The following is a 16293-nucleotide window of genomic DNA, read 5'->3' on the forward strand; positions in this document are numbered from 1 at the left end:
GGACATTAGAAAAAGTGTCATTCCATCCGTGGGAAAATGTTAATGTGTTTCAGTAGGAAGCTAAGCAAGATAGGAAAAATACCAACACTTTATAAAACTTAGTTGAATTTACTGTCACTTCTACTTCTGTAATTATATTTCTTACCATACTTATCACATAATAACACTTTTTGCCATGTGCAAATCTTTGTTCTAAGGAAATAAAAGGGGACCAAGAATTTCCCAGGTACCAGTATTTTCAGTTCCTGTTAGGCACATTCCAGTGCAGTGTATAAATTTGAATAAATATTTGAACAAATTCATCCTTATTATTGCTTTAAGGAAATTATAAACCTGACAGGAAGAAATATTTCTTGTTCTTTAAAAGTAGGCCACTTTTAATTCAAGTGCAGTTTAGCAAATGTTTTATATGAACTGAAAGAGGAATGAATGTTCCGTTTTTTCCTCTAGAGGGAGCATGACAGTCAGTAAATGTGCAACATCCAGAGATACTGAATACCTGGTGCTTTTTAGTTTAACTTGTAAGTGGAGAGAAAAAAGGCTGTCAGCTGTGTTTATATTTCATTTGGATTATGCATGCCTTCATTCCCCTGAAGTATTTGGTTACTTATCTCTACCCAGAAATTCATTGTCCATATCTCTAATCTCCATAGTAACCCATCAGAAATGATTTGAGAATGGAAGGAAAAGTTAATTCCTGCCTACACCTTTAGCTGTAGTTGTATCTTATGCATTTATAGTTTTGATTTCCAAGGGTGAAAATCTTCATAGGTGAACTGTTTTCTTCACAGGAGTGCCATGAATCTTGAGTTTGCTTTCTGCTTCCAAATTGAAAACAGGCATGGCATTGTTTATGGCGTACCAGCCCTGCCAGTCTTCTGTTACTAAAAACTTACTGGTAATCAATTCAGTAATTTTGCTCGGTGTTTATCAACTACACACAGATTCAGTAACTCCTCATGATATGTAGCCTTTGAGTCTTTAAAGTAAATTTACAAGAAATGTTTCCTCCTCGTTCTTTCATACTTGGTTTGGATTATTTTTTTCTTGTCCTCTTAGAGGTCACTGTTATAAAATTTGGAGGGCACTCTTTACCTCTCAATATAATTGTTCACCCCAAGGAGATCTACATGCTGCCTTTATGAATGAATGTCAATTAGACCTCCGTTACTAGAGACCTTGTAAGCCCACCCACAGGAATCAAGTCTTGGCAGCAGATTAACCAACTTTTTAAAGCGGGAGAAAGAAGTTGCCAGTAGATTTTAAGGGTAGAGATTGGCATGATCCAAACTGAAATACCTGTTCTATCCCCAGACTTATTTAATCTTGTACAAAAATAAAAAACAAAGTCATAGAATTTTGCCTCTTAATTAATCCCAGAAGACCTGACAGTGCCTATTAATGGAGCTGTATTCCTGTCAAAATGAGTAATGCAACGCCATGGAAAAGTGTCTTCAAGCCTCTTGCAGCATTTGTGATCAATATCATGTTACATGGTTCCCTGTATTCTCTTTCCCTCCTTCCTTCCCTTAAATTCAAGGCTCTTGAGATCTGCCAACAGAGGAACTTTGTGGAAGAAACAGTCTACCTTCTGAGTAAGTAACACTCAGTGTGATAAATTACAACATGCTTTTAATCTTGTCAGAGTTCATGCTGTGAAAATATATGATATATTGTCTGATGTTGTTTAACACACTTTCCCAGAGCCAAAGTTGGTACACAGTCACTAGGACCAAATAACGTGATTTAGAAATAAAAAAAAAAAAAAGCACTGGAGTTATGCAAGTGATATCTTAACTCCAGATATTGTGTTACTGCATTTCTGATTCAGTATTTTCCTGTGGGTTTGGAGGTTTTGTAGGGCTGTGAGGTACAGGTTAGGGTAGGGGGATATTTTTCAGACAGCCATCAAGAGAAGAGTAATACTATCAGTTTGAAGAGAGAGGGGAAATAAAAGTTTTATTCAGAATACATCTCAGAATATTATATTTTGTTGGGGTGGAAGATTTGCTTATGTTGCCTCTTTTTTTTTTCTTTTTTTCCTTTTATTTCTTCTTTTTTCTTTTTTTTCTTTTTTTTTCTTTTTTATTTTTAGTAAAATTAATTGTAAATTAAGTCCCTCAGCAGGCCAAGGAATTTACCTCTGAATGGGAAGCATTGTAAGACTAAGATTTTTATTTATGTTCACGTATTAGTCATGAATGAGATAGAAAGTGGTTTTAGTTATTCTTTGTTTTAGTAAGAAAAATGTTTTGTGAACTGTTTCAGAGTAGAGTAGTAATAGCTTGCAGGTTTATTTGAAGAGTAGTTCAATGTTTCTATGATTTCTTTAGTCTTCCTGTAATTTTCCTTGGGTGTAAACTGTGCTCTGCTTACTGCAAATTAAGAGTGTCCATGAGGGCTTTAAAAGTGAGTTTCATGTCATATTTTAAATACATACACATATACACACTCCCCTTACATAAGATGTTGCTGCAGTTCAGAACCCCTAATATGACCAGCATATCCTCAAGAAAGGCTCCTGGTCCCAGTCCAGCAAAGTGCTCCAAGCACGTGTTCAGGTTATACCAGTTGCTCTGGGATTTGCATTCCTACATTCAAGTAGATTAGATTTGGTCTTGGTTGAATTCATCTGAGGCAACTTCACACTTGCAAAATTCATATTGAAAGAGCTCCTTAAGACACTGAGTATCTATAAACTTTTAGGATTTATAATCTCTTTACTTATTTTTTTCTTTTAGGCAGAATGGGAAATAGCCGTAGTGCCTTGAAGATGATTATGGAAGAATTGCAAGATGTAGATAAAGCTATTGAATTTGCCAAGGAACAAGATGATGGAGAACTTTGGGAAGACCTCATTTTATATTCCATTGACAAACCACGTAAGCAGGATAGTTTCTCAGAAGCCTTGTATGTGTATTTTTTGTGGAATTCTGTTGCAATTAAAGGATTGAATTATCCCCATGTGTGTTACAGAATGTGTTTATGGATGGCTAGGCAGGTGTTCAGGTTTGTGGAGCACAACATAGCTGTCCTACTGTGCATATAAATTTCCAGTGGGCATGCTACAGAATGAGTACTGAGGGATTTAACATGTGACTAAGCTTTGCGTAGTTATGTCCTTAATGACGAATTAAAGGGAGAATGATAATCTTAATTTGGCTGAATGAAGCTTTAGTTTTAGACAGCCTCAAAACAGAGTCTGCAGGCGTGATGAGGATGCTGTATAGTGTGCTTATTGCAGTTGCTTCCCTTTAAAATTCTGAAATTGAAGAACCTATGCCTTTCTGCCTCTCAGCAGAATAAGTAATTAGTTTTGTTTCTGTGCCACAAAGGTAGGCTCTGAATGACTGCATTTTGCCTTTCATCCATTATATGAAGAGCTACTCAAGTTTAAAGTTTAGATGGGATCCGAAACTGTCAGTCTCATAAGTAACATCAGTTTTGTTCAGGAGGCAGATCAGAGAATTTCATATGACTGAGAAAGTAGAGATTTTTTTAACTATCTACTCCATTAGTTTTGCAACTTCTTTGGCAGCTTTAAATCAAGGCTTTCAAGTTTCTCTTGGGATCTCTTTTCCAAAGGATTTAATATCCTGTGGAATTAGTGTCAAAATACATGTCTTTTAATCTCTTGGCCACTAATTCTGACAGGAAGAAACAACCAAAATCTGTTATTCCTTTAGAAGAATGGCATTCTCAAGTTACCCGTACTTCAATGTATTTAATCACTAAAGAAGATGCTACAGCCAGCGTCGTCTTTATAGCAGATGGGATTCAAAGCATGTAGAATTCTTTCAGGTCCAGCTGCGCATATGCAGAGCAACTAACTCCCATGATATTGCTCAGTCTTGAGGGTTGAAGAAGGCATACGTCTTTGAGGTTCTAGCATTTTTTTTAGCCAGGTGCAATTCAAAAAGCTAAAGAATTTTTTGTGTCACTCTCACCAGCCTTTAGGAAAACATCCCAGTTAGGCTAAATGCTTGAAAATTTGTTTATAAACCCTGAAACTGGAAATGGAATAGTGGCATCATGCAGTTAATTTTGTGGCTCTGTTTGCTTGAGTGCCCTTCTATTGACTTGAATTGCATTATTTACTTGTGGCTCTGTGATGGATACTCTGTTACCCCTTTTCTACATATCCTAGAAGATCTATGAATTGCCAAACTGTATCTTCTCTTACCCAAGGGCCTGTATAGGAGTAAATAGAGTTGCAAGAGATATAAGAAGGCTATATAAAGAGGCTTATTGTTATCTCTTAGTGGCAAACTGTCACAGAATCAGCCAAGGCCCGTAGCTTGACACCAAAGCATCCCATAATCAGGTATTTTGCTGGATTTTGGTTTTCTTAATTTCCTTGCCTGTTGATTTTCGCAGCTTTTATTACTGGTTTGTTGAACAATATTGGAACCCATGTGGATCCCATTCTTCTGATCCACCGCATTAAGGAAGGCATGGAGATTCCTAATTTGAGAGATTCGCTAGTGAAAATTCTTCAGGACTACAACTTGCAGGTAAATGTTGCATTCTTCCTGTGATACTCATTTTCAGAGAGACAGCAAAATCACTTTGCTACTAAACAGCACAAGGGATGGCTGACATGAAGGTTTGTTGATTTTGTTCAGACATCTTGTCATTGACGCTGTAAGTTGGTACAATACTATGAGTAAAAGGTAGAAATTTGTCAAGACAAATAGCCTCTTCTCTTGATGGCTTCTAGCACTTCTAAATCTCTCTCATGCTGTCATAAGCCTGGTGGGTGAGTAGAACTGGAAGGATCTTGGGTGATTCAGACTGTTTTATACTGCCCAACTGTCCAGTGTTGGAAAATCTTATGACCAGCTCTTTTCATTCTGTTTCATATATGAGGAGGCAGAACATGGTGTTCACTCGCTAAAACATTCACCAGGTATTTATTACAGCTGAATGTAAAGTGTCGTACTAAATAAAGGTAAACTTTTAAAAGCAAATTCATGTCTCTTTTGCAGAATGTGTTGCTATCTATGCACAAAAAAAAAAAAAAAAGCACTGCTTATTGGATTATGAGAGTTCATATCCTAGCATAATTATACAGATATGTGCGGTTCCCTACATGGCTGGTTACTGATGCATGTTTGTAAGAATTTAGCAGCAGTGTATCCCTCTATGTTCCTGAAAGTAACAACAAAGGGAGTTTCATTGCATACTTAAAAGCTCTGTTCTACCAGAGGAGACCCAAACTTGAGTTGTATTGAACACTGCTCTGCGCCTTACTACTGAGAGACATTGCATACAAAGTGGTTAGAATGCCTCTGGTGTGTGTATGTGGGGTCCAAGAAAACATAGCCTAGCAAGCAGCTGAAACTCCAATTTTCGGAAGCTCATGAACATTTTTTTCCCACTTGCTATTAGTCTTTGGACACCTGCAGCAAATAGATGGGCTTGACAGTTTTCAGTAAGGTCGCAGCTGGTCTCTTACCAGGCCAGATAAAGTCTGTATATGCTAGTGTTCAGCGATGTCAGAAAGCCTTTTAAAAAGTCAGGGTTTAAGCCCATCCAAAGTTTTTCCTTTATTTTATTATCATATGGGCTTTAAATTATGACTTTCAGTAATTCAAAGAAGCGTTTTATGTGCCTTATTCTCTTGATACTTGTTATGTGCAAAGAGGAGCCTCAGATAAACAGCTACATGTTTGCTTATAATGCATGTTGTAATACTTCCAGTTTTTAATTGACTTCATGAGATACTAATATCCTTCCAAAATAATACTAAATAGCATGGTGCATTTAAACAGTTGCATGTTAATCTTGCTGCTGCCAGTACCCTGCTGCTTGCACTGCTGATCCTCTGGTTCCTGCATTCCATTGAAATCTAAAGTAATTTTTTTGAGTGTCTGTAGACAGACTGAGAAAGTGCTGTGTACATAGCTGCAGCTTTACACGTATGCAAAGTATATTGAGTGGCTTCAGACATAGCTGATGACATCATGTGGTCACGTTTTGGGGAGAGAAGAATCATTTTGTCTTCAAATACCTTTTAACAAAATTACTTTGGGATTAAAAGGATGTATTTAACCTTCAGAGCGATATCTAAAATTATTTGCTGTTAGCATTGAAATGCTTCATGCATTTCAAATTAATTCATTTTGAAGTAGATTTGGATAGCTCTAGAGCTAAAATTTAGATCTGTAGGAGTAACGGAAATTAGGGAACCTTAATGTAATTTGTGCTTAGCTTGCTTGTGCAACAGAAAAAAAATGTAATAGAAAAAAATGGGGACTGTTTTTCTTAAGAGAAATGTAAGCCATAGCTTAAAATAAGGCTGTTCCTGAAGTGTTACAGGCAATGTAAAATGCACTGTTTATGAACAGATGGTGTGTCTACACTGAGATTTAGAGATGTGATCACAGCTTTTGCGCACTCACCTAAGTAGCCTTAGATTGGCAAGCTCAATTTTTTATAGTGGGACTGTTTGTGCATTCTCCATTTGTTTCAGGATGTGGCTGGGACCTCAAGTAAATGTCAGTCATTGCTGAGGGCAATTCTGCCGTAGCTTCGTCACTGCTGCTTCAAACTAGCTGTTTGAAAGCTAGCTTTGGTATGTTTGTGTGACACTTGGTTACACCTTCACATCATACTTTGTAGTTTCAGGGTGAGAAGTCTGTGTCCTTTATTCTGGCCTGGCACAGCTCTTTGGATTTTGGTAAAAAACTTCCTGATTTGTATCACCTAACGTACCAGACACCTTGAACTCATGCAGAAATCCAGATTTCATTGGCAAGGACTTTCTGTAATTTTATCTCTTCAGATCTCAAGCGCTGTATGCAGTTAAATTTTATTGTTACTGTTTTCAAAGGCAAAAAAGAAAATCTTGTGCCAAATCCACAAAGGAAGCATACAAGTGAAGTTAGAACCTGTTGCTTGGCTTGTAAGTCACTACCTAAAACAAAAACTGTGCTGATCTTTTCAGAGCATTGAGTCTCAAAAAGGCACTACAGCTGTGCTGTTATATTATTTAATTGTGGCCTCCTTTTCCAACCGCTGATAAGATTGTTTTATGCTTATGGAAGTATGTAGATGCAAATTTCCTGTTATGCACCAAAATTTCCATAGCAGTAAACTTTATATTAGATGTGATTTAAAATATGGGTAGGAGCTAAAAAGCAGCATCGTTGACAGACTTATCTTTTTGAAAACAATTTTTTAGGTCCCATCAAAACCAACTGAATCAAATTGAGTGGCTGCCAAAGCATGCCATATGTGGCTTACAGTGTGCATTAGCGAATCCAGCCAGGAAGTCTACTAATGTAAAAAAAAATTGTTGGTTTTTTTTTTTTTTTTAATCTGGGATCTTCCCTGAATAATTTAAATTTCTGTTAATGTTGGCATATCGCAGACTCATTGCTTCATTTTAACAAATTGCCACCCATTAGACAAACTACTGCAAGTGTTGTATGTGCTACTTTAAGCTCACTTCAGCTTTGAAGTTGGGCGAGTAACTTTTACCTTTGAAAAGGGATTAGTCTGTTTGCCACCAACCACACGTGGCACTAAGACAGGATTAGGTATTCCGTTGGCTAAAAATAAAATGTAGATTTCACGAGACTTCATTCTTAGGCTACAACTTCAATTGAGTACTGCTAATTTACCTTTGCTCTGATGTTGCAGCTCTGTTTTGTGAGTAGAGATCTATTAAGCTGCCTTATTATTCTTGGAGAATACCCATTTTTATTTTCCAGCTTCAGGAAATGCAGTTCTGCTGTAAACTTAAAGCTGAGGAGCCACTTAAGTAGTTTTACTAAACAAGAAAAGATTTAAGTACTAATTTAAGTGGTTTTCTGAAATTAGATTAATACTTCAAGTGAATGGTTGTGTTTGGTTTTTCCCTCCTGAGAATCATTTATTATAAAGTTTTCTCTTTGTCATCATCTCAGTTAATGTTTTGAAAACATAGTGGATAATTGATTTGTTGTAGTGATGAAAGTTTATTTACTGCTGAAATCATTCTGCTTTTAGTGTTACTATACAGTGACATTCATAGGCAACAAAATTATGAAGATATAGACACACAGTTATAGTTGTCTGAAATTTAACAGGAGTATATATATCAAGGAGAGTGTAGTCTAAAACTTTTATTTTATATTTTATATCTAACTCCCAAAATCTAGTTCTTCAATGTCATAAATTTTTGGATAAAGCAGACCACAAACTGCTTCCTTTGTATTTATAAGCTCCTGAAGATATTTTGTCTCAAGGAGGAACCTGCTTATTTTTTAGAAATGACACATTCCTACCACATTTTTTTATTTAATGGCAGATAAATCACCATTCTTCAGTCAACGTTCTCAACATAACTAAATACAGTTACAATCTGTGGCAGGCTAACCAAATTGAGCCAAGTCATATTGATACCCTGACAAAATTTTAATAGTTTTCATCCTTACTGCTTGCCTTTAAAAGTATTATCAAAGACACAGAATCAAAACTTAACTTTACATCCATACAGTTGAAAAGTTAGTGGTCGTGTGACTTGAATTTGGTTTCCAACGTAAACATTGATTCTCTGAGGCTTAGACAGAACTTCGTTTCCATTAGAAGTTCACTAGTGTAGTTATTCTTAAAAAAAAAAATCCCAAATCCCTTAGTCGACACAATTAGGACAGTGATGCTCTTATTTGAAAATTGTAGTATTGCTATGCAAACTATTATATTTTTCAGTGAAACTATTACTGCTGATGTTTTTATACAAGTTCTTTGTGCAGTTGTACAATGGTTTGATCTTAACAAAGGCCTTTCTGGAATGTGCCCTTGAACTTCGTATTTGCCTTCTATATTCAGTCATCTGGAAAACAAATTGAAAAAAATACAAAAAGGTTCACAAATGTTTAAGTTTCTGGGATCTGATTACACACTGGTCTTAACTCATGAATGAGGAATGCGGGAGCCTTTCTTAAATAAATCATGTGATCATGGTCGAGGTTTCAAAAGCATTGTATCTATCACACATTTCACAGAGAAGTCTGATAGGATGATCGCCTTATTTGTGCACTTGTGAGTTAGTTATGAGCCTATTACACTTTCCAAATGTATAAACATAGATGTCTTTTCAGCTTAAAAGAGATTGAAATACCTCCCTGATTTCAGAAACAAACACCTAATTTCTCACCCTTATATGACAATTGTTAGAGGACTTCAAAAGATTTTGGCGTTCTAAGATTTTTTCCCTAGCTTTAGAATATAAAAGCAATTTGTTTAGTTGCATTACCTCTAGGTTTTATAGATTAGCCATTTTACTCGTATGTTGACTTATTAGTTTAAACTTCAGTTGAACCTGCAGTAACTCTGATGGATAGCAGAGGTTCATCCACTCAGAGCATTCACATCCATGCATTCATTACAGAGGTTATGAATTAATGGACCCCAGTGATAAACTAATGAATGCTGCTTGGAGCAGCATCTGGAAAAATTGTTGGCTTTTGCTCCTGAACATGAATAAACTGCTGTTGAGACACCATGAAGGCACAAAGGGGCGGGTGGCATCTTGTATTATGCTCACTTCTTCCCCTTGTATTGCTATTCTACCCTTCTCATTTAAAAAGTAAACAAAGTTTACTTTGTTCCTTTTACTTATGTTTGTAGGATTTCTTATCTGCTTAGGCTGCAAAGACTCCAGCGTATAGACAAGACCTCACCTGCTCTAAGTTATTTACCTATCTTTGGGATATAATTTTCTGATTAAGAATATTTCAAATCAGACAAATAATCATTCTGAAGATAATCTGATGTGTTTTCCTTGAAAAATAAAAGTTTATAGTAAAGTCTTCAAAACTAGTGACATTTTTCTATATTTAAAACACAATTTATCATTCTCCGTTTCTCTTGAATAAAGTTGGAAGATGAAGAATATAGTCAGATAGTTCCTGAGATTATAACAAATGAAAATGTTTGTCTTGTTGAGTTGCATTTGGTTTCTGATGCTCTGAAATGTTTTATTGCTCAATGTGTCTAATACTGGAGAATGTCATTTACCCACTGCTGTGCCTGGTTTGAAATGTTTAAAGTGTTATTCTATGGGGTTTTTTTTAATGTATTTCAGATTCGCCATCTTAACTGCATGTCGTTCTTGGCAGTGCATCCTAATTACTTCAGGATGTGTATGTGAAAATATAGGGTTTTGGACAGCGTTCACCTGTCTGTAGTCTCTGTTATTAAATTTCTTTTTAGGTATTTGCATAAGCTGCATCTTGGAGAATTTTAGAATGCACAATATCTCCTGTAATGCAAATAATCAGGAGAAAGGAATGGACATTGCCTCTTTTTAGCACTTTCTTGGTAGAGTTGGTCAGCTTAAAATTGATTGAGAGCCTATTTTGAAAGCACTTTTCAGAGGAGTTGTTGTTTTGGAAAATGAATTTCCAAACATCAGTTTAGGAGGAAGAAGAAGAATTTCACTTATTTGGGTTTTTTACATTTTCATACTTGCTTCATTACTTAAAGTGTAATAAGAATGTATAATTTTGACACCTTGTACTCCTTTTTGTTTCATGATCTTGTCAGTCAATGGCACATCAGTCTAATGGAAAACATTAAATAAGTAGAAAGAGGGCTGAGACTTTTGCTAAAGAGGAATGAACTCTGGATCTTTGATTAGTTGCATGGACTGCTTACTAAATGACACCTCAGCAGGAAATATGTTTGAACAAAATAAAAGAAAAGATTTGGACTGCTGCTGTGTTTACTGAGGTTTTATGATTATCAGATGCCTTTCCTAAAGTAGACAGGAAAGATATGGGTGGAAGAAGTTTTGAAATGGTTTGGAAAGCGATTTTAAGGGACACTGTAAAAATCCCTATCTATTGTATTTTGTGAACACAAGCTTATAGGAAGAAGATCATAATTTATTACAGGAGAATATTTGTAAAAAATTTGCTTTTTTGGAGTGGGTTCTTTGTTGATTTTTCTTTTTTTTAATCTTGTGGATTTTTAAATGTGGTGGTAACAGAAGTTTCCTCCTTTCACTCCTTTAGAATAGCTTGACAAGTGTTAAATTGTCCCTTGTGCTCTCTATGGCAGCACAAACCTAGTGGAGTCTTGTCAAGGTAGTTAATATGCCCATCTATTTAACAACCACTGTATTTTGTGTTCTTTGCACAACAGATCTTGCTGCGCGAGGGTTGCAAGAAGATACTTGTTGCTGATTCTCTTTCTTTGTTGAAGAAAATGCATCGAACTCAGATGAGGGGTGTTCTGGTAGACGGTGAGTACAGAGGAAATGTGGTGACTGTCAAGGTTTTGAAGTCTTTTGCTTGTTTTATAGAGCCAAGCCATATGATGATCTATTTTGGAAACTGCCCAAAAGCCTTAATATCATACCCTATTTGTAGAGTGTAGTAGAATGCTAGCTGCTTTCCCCTTTGCAAAGGAAGCACTTGCATCTCGGAAGCTAAAAGATCCAGCATGCAGCTTTTCCTCCTGAACAGTCTTTTATTAGCCAGCCACATATTGTGTCCTGCAGTTTGTTTGTAAAGGTGGAAAGTGCTGTTCAGTGCCAACACAGATAGTCAGATAACAATAATGTGCAACCAGGGCAAAAGCTACAAGATAGTTTTCAGAAATAGTATTTTGTAAGGTGCTCATGGTGCATGTGGGCAGTGCTGTAATTCACACCAGCTAAATATTAATACCAAGAGGCAAAAGCTGGAGTAAGGACAGAGGATCAGAGCTGCTACTACAAAATGCTGCAGAGAAATCAAGTACCCATCCTATGATCCTTTTTTTCAGTTTGCCTTTTCAGTGCCTCTGCAGCACTGACCCTAAAAAGCCTCACTCCTGCAGTTCTGCCATCATCAGAGTCAGAACATCTAAACATTTCTTATGCTGTTAATAGAAATGCTGCTTCAGTATTGCTCTTCAATTTTTAATAGGTGCTGTTAGGCATCTTCAGTGAATACTTTAAGACCAAGCTCCATTTCTTTAACAGCAGTATGTTCATGCCTGCTTTATAAAAGAGTAAACATGGAGTTTGTTAACAAAGCTGTTACAAGTTTGTTTTGTTTTGTTTTTCCAGAGGAGAATATTTGTGAATCATGCCTGTCTCCAATACTTCCTTCAGGTAGGATGCTTTTCTGGGAGAGAAAGAGGTTGTCTATTTATTTTTATTTTTAGAAGAACTACTGTTTGCTTTTATTCATAGGAATGTGTGGTAGTCTCCCTTGGCAATCACTGTATAAATGTCAGTCTTCTCTGCTTGCTTACGAATTCTGACATGGGAGTGGAGTCTAATTTTAACATTTTTTGTTGCAGTAAACCCAAATTTTCTTTCTTCTCTTTTATTCATCTTTGACTTTATTAGGTTCTGTTTTGAAATACATGGAATGGATCACAACTTTTAATTCCACCAGTATAGGTATTCCCAAAGATTATTGGAGTCACAAAACTAAGCTGTTGCCACCAGATCATGTCCAACTTTGTTGTTTAGGCTGAACCTGTAGATTATAAAGATTATTTATGGAATAAACCTTTTATCTGAGTATTGGAAAACTTAGCTTCGGTCACTGCTGTCATATTTGAAACAACCTATAACAAACTGTCACCTTGAAACATCTTCTGAAGTTACTCTTGAAACTAGAAATTCTGGATATTGTTTTGAAGAGGTACATTCTGCAAGGCAACTATAGTTCAGAAATGCCAATATAATTGCTCAACATCTTAATAAGAAATAGTTTTACCAAATGAGTATCTGTCATGGCTTCTTCAAACAAAAATATGTGCAAGAAAGTATACGTATGGACCTACTTTTTTGTTTGCTGAGTATGCGTAGCCTAATAGACTCTCATACAGCTTTTTAATCTGGTTTCTACCGGTTTTTTGCACAAATAAATAAAGAAATAAATAGACAGACGTATTACAATTACATGTACCGATATGCAGAGCACAACAGTCACATGGTTGATAGAAAACCTGGCAGAGCTGAACGTCTTAACGTCTTGAGGTATGCGTGTTGAAGGAAAGGGAGCCAAGGAATTGAATTGGGATGATGCTGATGGGTGAGATGATTATTCTTTGGATATGTGGCTGTTGTATGTAGGCTTTTAATTGGGCAAAATATTCATGTGGGAATCAAAAGACATGTTGCGTACTTAGCAGCTTCTTGCCAAATTTCAAGATTGTGGTGTGGAGTGTAGGCGCCAGAACTGCTTAATGTTCTGATTCTTTCCACGCTAGCGCACGAATTGTTTTGCTAGCTTTTCTTCAAAATGGCTGAAGTATTTGGTGGTAGTTTACTCCTCTCCCTCCCCAAATTTAGCATATAATGACATGAAGAAATTTTTGTTGAAAAGGTATACGGTATTTAAGCCCCAGAATAAAGTTGTTTTGCAACTCCACCATTGGGATACATTACTTGAAAACATCACTCTGCTTAGTTTCTATAAATGAACAAGGATAATTTGGAAATTAATCTGATAGAAAGATATTACTTTATGTCTCTGTGCATAATGGAATACGAGCTTATATTGCTGTAGCCACTGAATCATCTGTTTCAGCGACCTGTTGTAAAGAATTTACTTTTCTCTTTCCCAGATGCATCCAAGTCGTTCAACGTGGTAGTGTTCCACTGCAGACATATGTTTCACAAAGAGTGCCTGCCGGTATCTAACACAGTAAGAAACTAGCTTAATCTCTCTGACATCTTTGCCAAGGATAAAAGACAAATTGTTTCCTTTTATCGACTGTGGAGAAGGGCATGGAATTACAATATGATTACAGTAATTATTTGTGATAATACCCCGTAGTAGTATGTGACTAGGGAAAGAGCGTTTAGGGCACCTGCAAGTAAAGTACATCTAATTTAGAAAGAAATTGCCACTCTTTGAGAAATATTTTATCACTTTCTGGAATTTGAATATGCAGTGCGGCTTTGAGGCATACAGAGAATGTGACCTATTTAATTTTATTATTAATTCTATTCTGTTGCAGGTCTCATTTTGAGTATGTTTAATAAAGAGAGAAATAAAGATATTTTCTGAAGTGAAGCATACTAAATTATTATGATCTGGAGAAAAAAAACCCACTCATTTCAGAGGGAATATTTAAATATCATATTTAAATATTTTTGTAATTATCTTTATGCTCAGAATATGTTTCTTTCTTCATCAGGGAATTCTTCCCCTCATCCAATGAAAACAAACCAAAAAAGTAACTTCTAAATATAGCCAGTTTCAAATTTGGGAATGAGAGCATCAAAATAGTAACAAAATCACAAAGAAAATGGAATTTAAGCTTTTCTGGTTCAGTAGCTATCTCTGAAAATGAACATCTAATGGAAAAATAACTTTGGTGAATCACGTAATCTGCAAGTAACCAAGCAAAGTGCTCTTAGCCACATGGTACAGCATGTATACACAAATAATCCAAGATTTATCTAGCACTCTTAATTTGCTGGGGCAAGAGTGGAACAGCTTAACTTATCAGATGGGATTTTCTAAATGTGACGTCAATATTACATGATGTTATTCTATAGTATGTATGGGCAAACAGGTATCTGTGTATATCTGAGCCAAATTCTTCACTGCTACAGTATTTCTTTGCCTTGGGTAACCAGATCTGTTACTGATATTTAGTTACTGGTGACATACTGGAAGGAAAGGAGTGCATACATAAAGCATTGCACAGAGATAAACAATAAACACATATTTAATATCAAATGAAGAGTTTCAGGCTGCATTCCTAGCCATTGGAGATTTGTAGAGTGCTATCCAAAGACAGAGCTGTGTCCAAGACATCTAGTGTTCAGTGGAGACAACCAAGTGACTTACTGTCTTCCATATGTATGAAGATAATCAGTGATATTTTTGACTGTGTTTTTCTTTTTTGTTATGGAGGCAACTTGACCTCACTTTACCAGAGGGTAGTGGCAATACAACTGGAGTGAGTGGTGCGGTGTACTGCACTCTGAGTATAGAATAGCCTGCTTTACCATGTTCTGCTATGTCTCCTTCCAGCACCTAGCCATGAAAGCATCTATAGGGAACAGCCTGACTGTTACCATCAAGAAAGGCATTTCTCATTCATCTTCCTGCATTCTAACCTGGGTACATCTCTCTGAGAGACTCTTGTTTTCTTTGAATTTTTAGGTATCTCCTGTCCAGTTCTGCAACATATGCAGTGCCAAACACCGAGGGCCAGGAAGCGCGATCCTGGAGATGAAGAAGTAGCAGTCCCCTAGTTCTCCAAGCTAGTCTGCAACACCAACTCTGTTAGGATGATACAGACCCACTGCAATTTCTCTTAGTCATCATTTCTGTATATAATTGTGATTGTGATTTAAAACTGGTTTCTATAAATTATCCAGGTTGTTGAGCATTATTGGGAAAGAGGAAATGTGAAAATCTGTCTCGTAAGTCTTTGTTATGCAATTCGTATTTCACTGTTCCTTTGCTCGGCTTGTTACTTAACTCTGAAACAGAAAAGAGAAATAAAATGGGAATTAAAAAAAAAACAGTTTGTAGATTTGTTCTTGGTGCCAGCTGGTGTGCTTTACCATTTGGAGCTATATCAGGTTCATGGTTATATATTGTAAGGAAAGATGATTTACTGTGAATTCAGCTCACCAAACTACTTTCGTCCTGATTTAATCTGTTAGTGAACTGTTTAACTTGAGACCCATGAAGAGCCTGACACCCTCACTACTTGAAGCTGGCTTATGCTGAATCATACATTAAAATAACAAAGTCGTTAACTGTTAATTCCATACATTGGCAATTTACTTGGGTTGTATGGTTACTTATTCATAGTTTGTTATCAACTGCTTATTTTATCAATTGTTCTTCACATTGCAGTAGATTAAGGTGGGATTTCCTCATGTTAAGCTCATCTAGAAACTTTATTGTTAAATATTAGCAGTAGGTCTTCACACTTAATTTGTAATTGTGGTTCTAGTGTATGACTTTAAGTACCAGAAAAAAAAGAAAGCATCTGACCTTTCAAAGGTAAGATCTCCAGGAGTTTCTATTGGCCTTAGCAATTCAAGAGCTAAATTAACTCTATTTAGATGCTAACAAAAAATATATTTATTTTCGATTCCAACAGTGTTGTGTTGAAATCCAAAGGAGGTGATCTTTCAGAATGTCTTTACAATAATGTAATCTCTTTATAATGTTCTTTGATGAAAGTTTATATAAGCATCTTTTCCCTAAGAAAAGTAATTTTCCGTAACTCCCAAGACATTTTTCTTCTTATTAGTAACTGGAGCTTGAAAGTAGAAATATATTCTTTCATCATCGAGTTGTAAGGTTCAAGCAAGTAGTTAATATA

The 16293-nt window shown here is 36.1% G+C and overlaps 1 protein-coding gene across 1 annotated transcript in view; it reads left to right on the top strand.

Moving 5' to 3' along the window:
* The window catches only part of VPS41 (VPS41 subunit of HOPS complex), a 104734-nt gene extending 89248 nt beyond the window's left edge, over nucleotides 1-15486 (top strand). Inside the window, exons 23-29 of the mRNA XM_009568485.2 lie at nucleotides 1541-1595; nucleotides 2742-2882; nucleotides 4378-4514; nucleotides 11137-11236; nucleotides 12047-12091; nucleotides 13561-13640; nucleotides 15114-15486. Of these exons, the coding sequence (XP_009566780.2) occupies nucleotides 1541-1595; nucleotides 2742-2882; nucleotides 4378-4514; nucleotides 11137-11236; nucleotides 12047-12091; nucleotides 13561-13640; nucleotides 15114-15194 (639 nt within the window). The 3' untranslated portion in view covers nucleotides 15195-15486. The remainder of the gene's footprint in view (nucleotides 1-1540; nucleotides 1596-2741; nucleotides 2883-4377; nucleotides 4515-11136; nucleotides 11237-12046; nucleotides 12092-13560; nucleotides 13641-15113) is intronic.
* Nucleotides 15487-16293: the final 807 nt, after the last annotated feature.

Source organism: Cuculus canorus, chromosome 2 (assembly GCF_017976375.1).
Source record: "Cuculus canorus isolate bCucCan1 chromosome 2, bCucCan1.pri, whole genome shotgun sequence".
NCBI classification, from domain to species: Eukaryota; Metazoa; Chordata; class Aves; order Cuculiformes; family Cuculidae; genus Cuculus; species Cuculus canorus.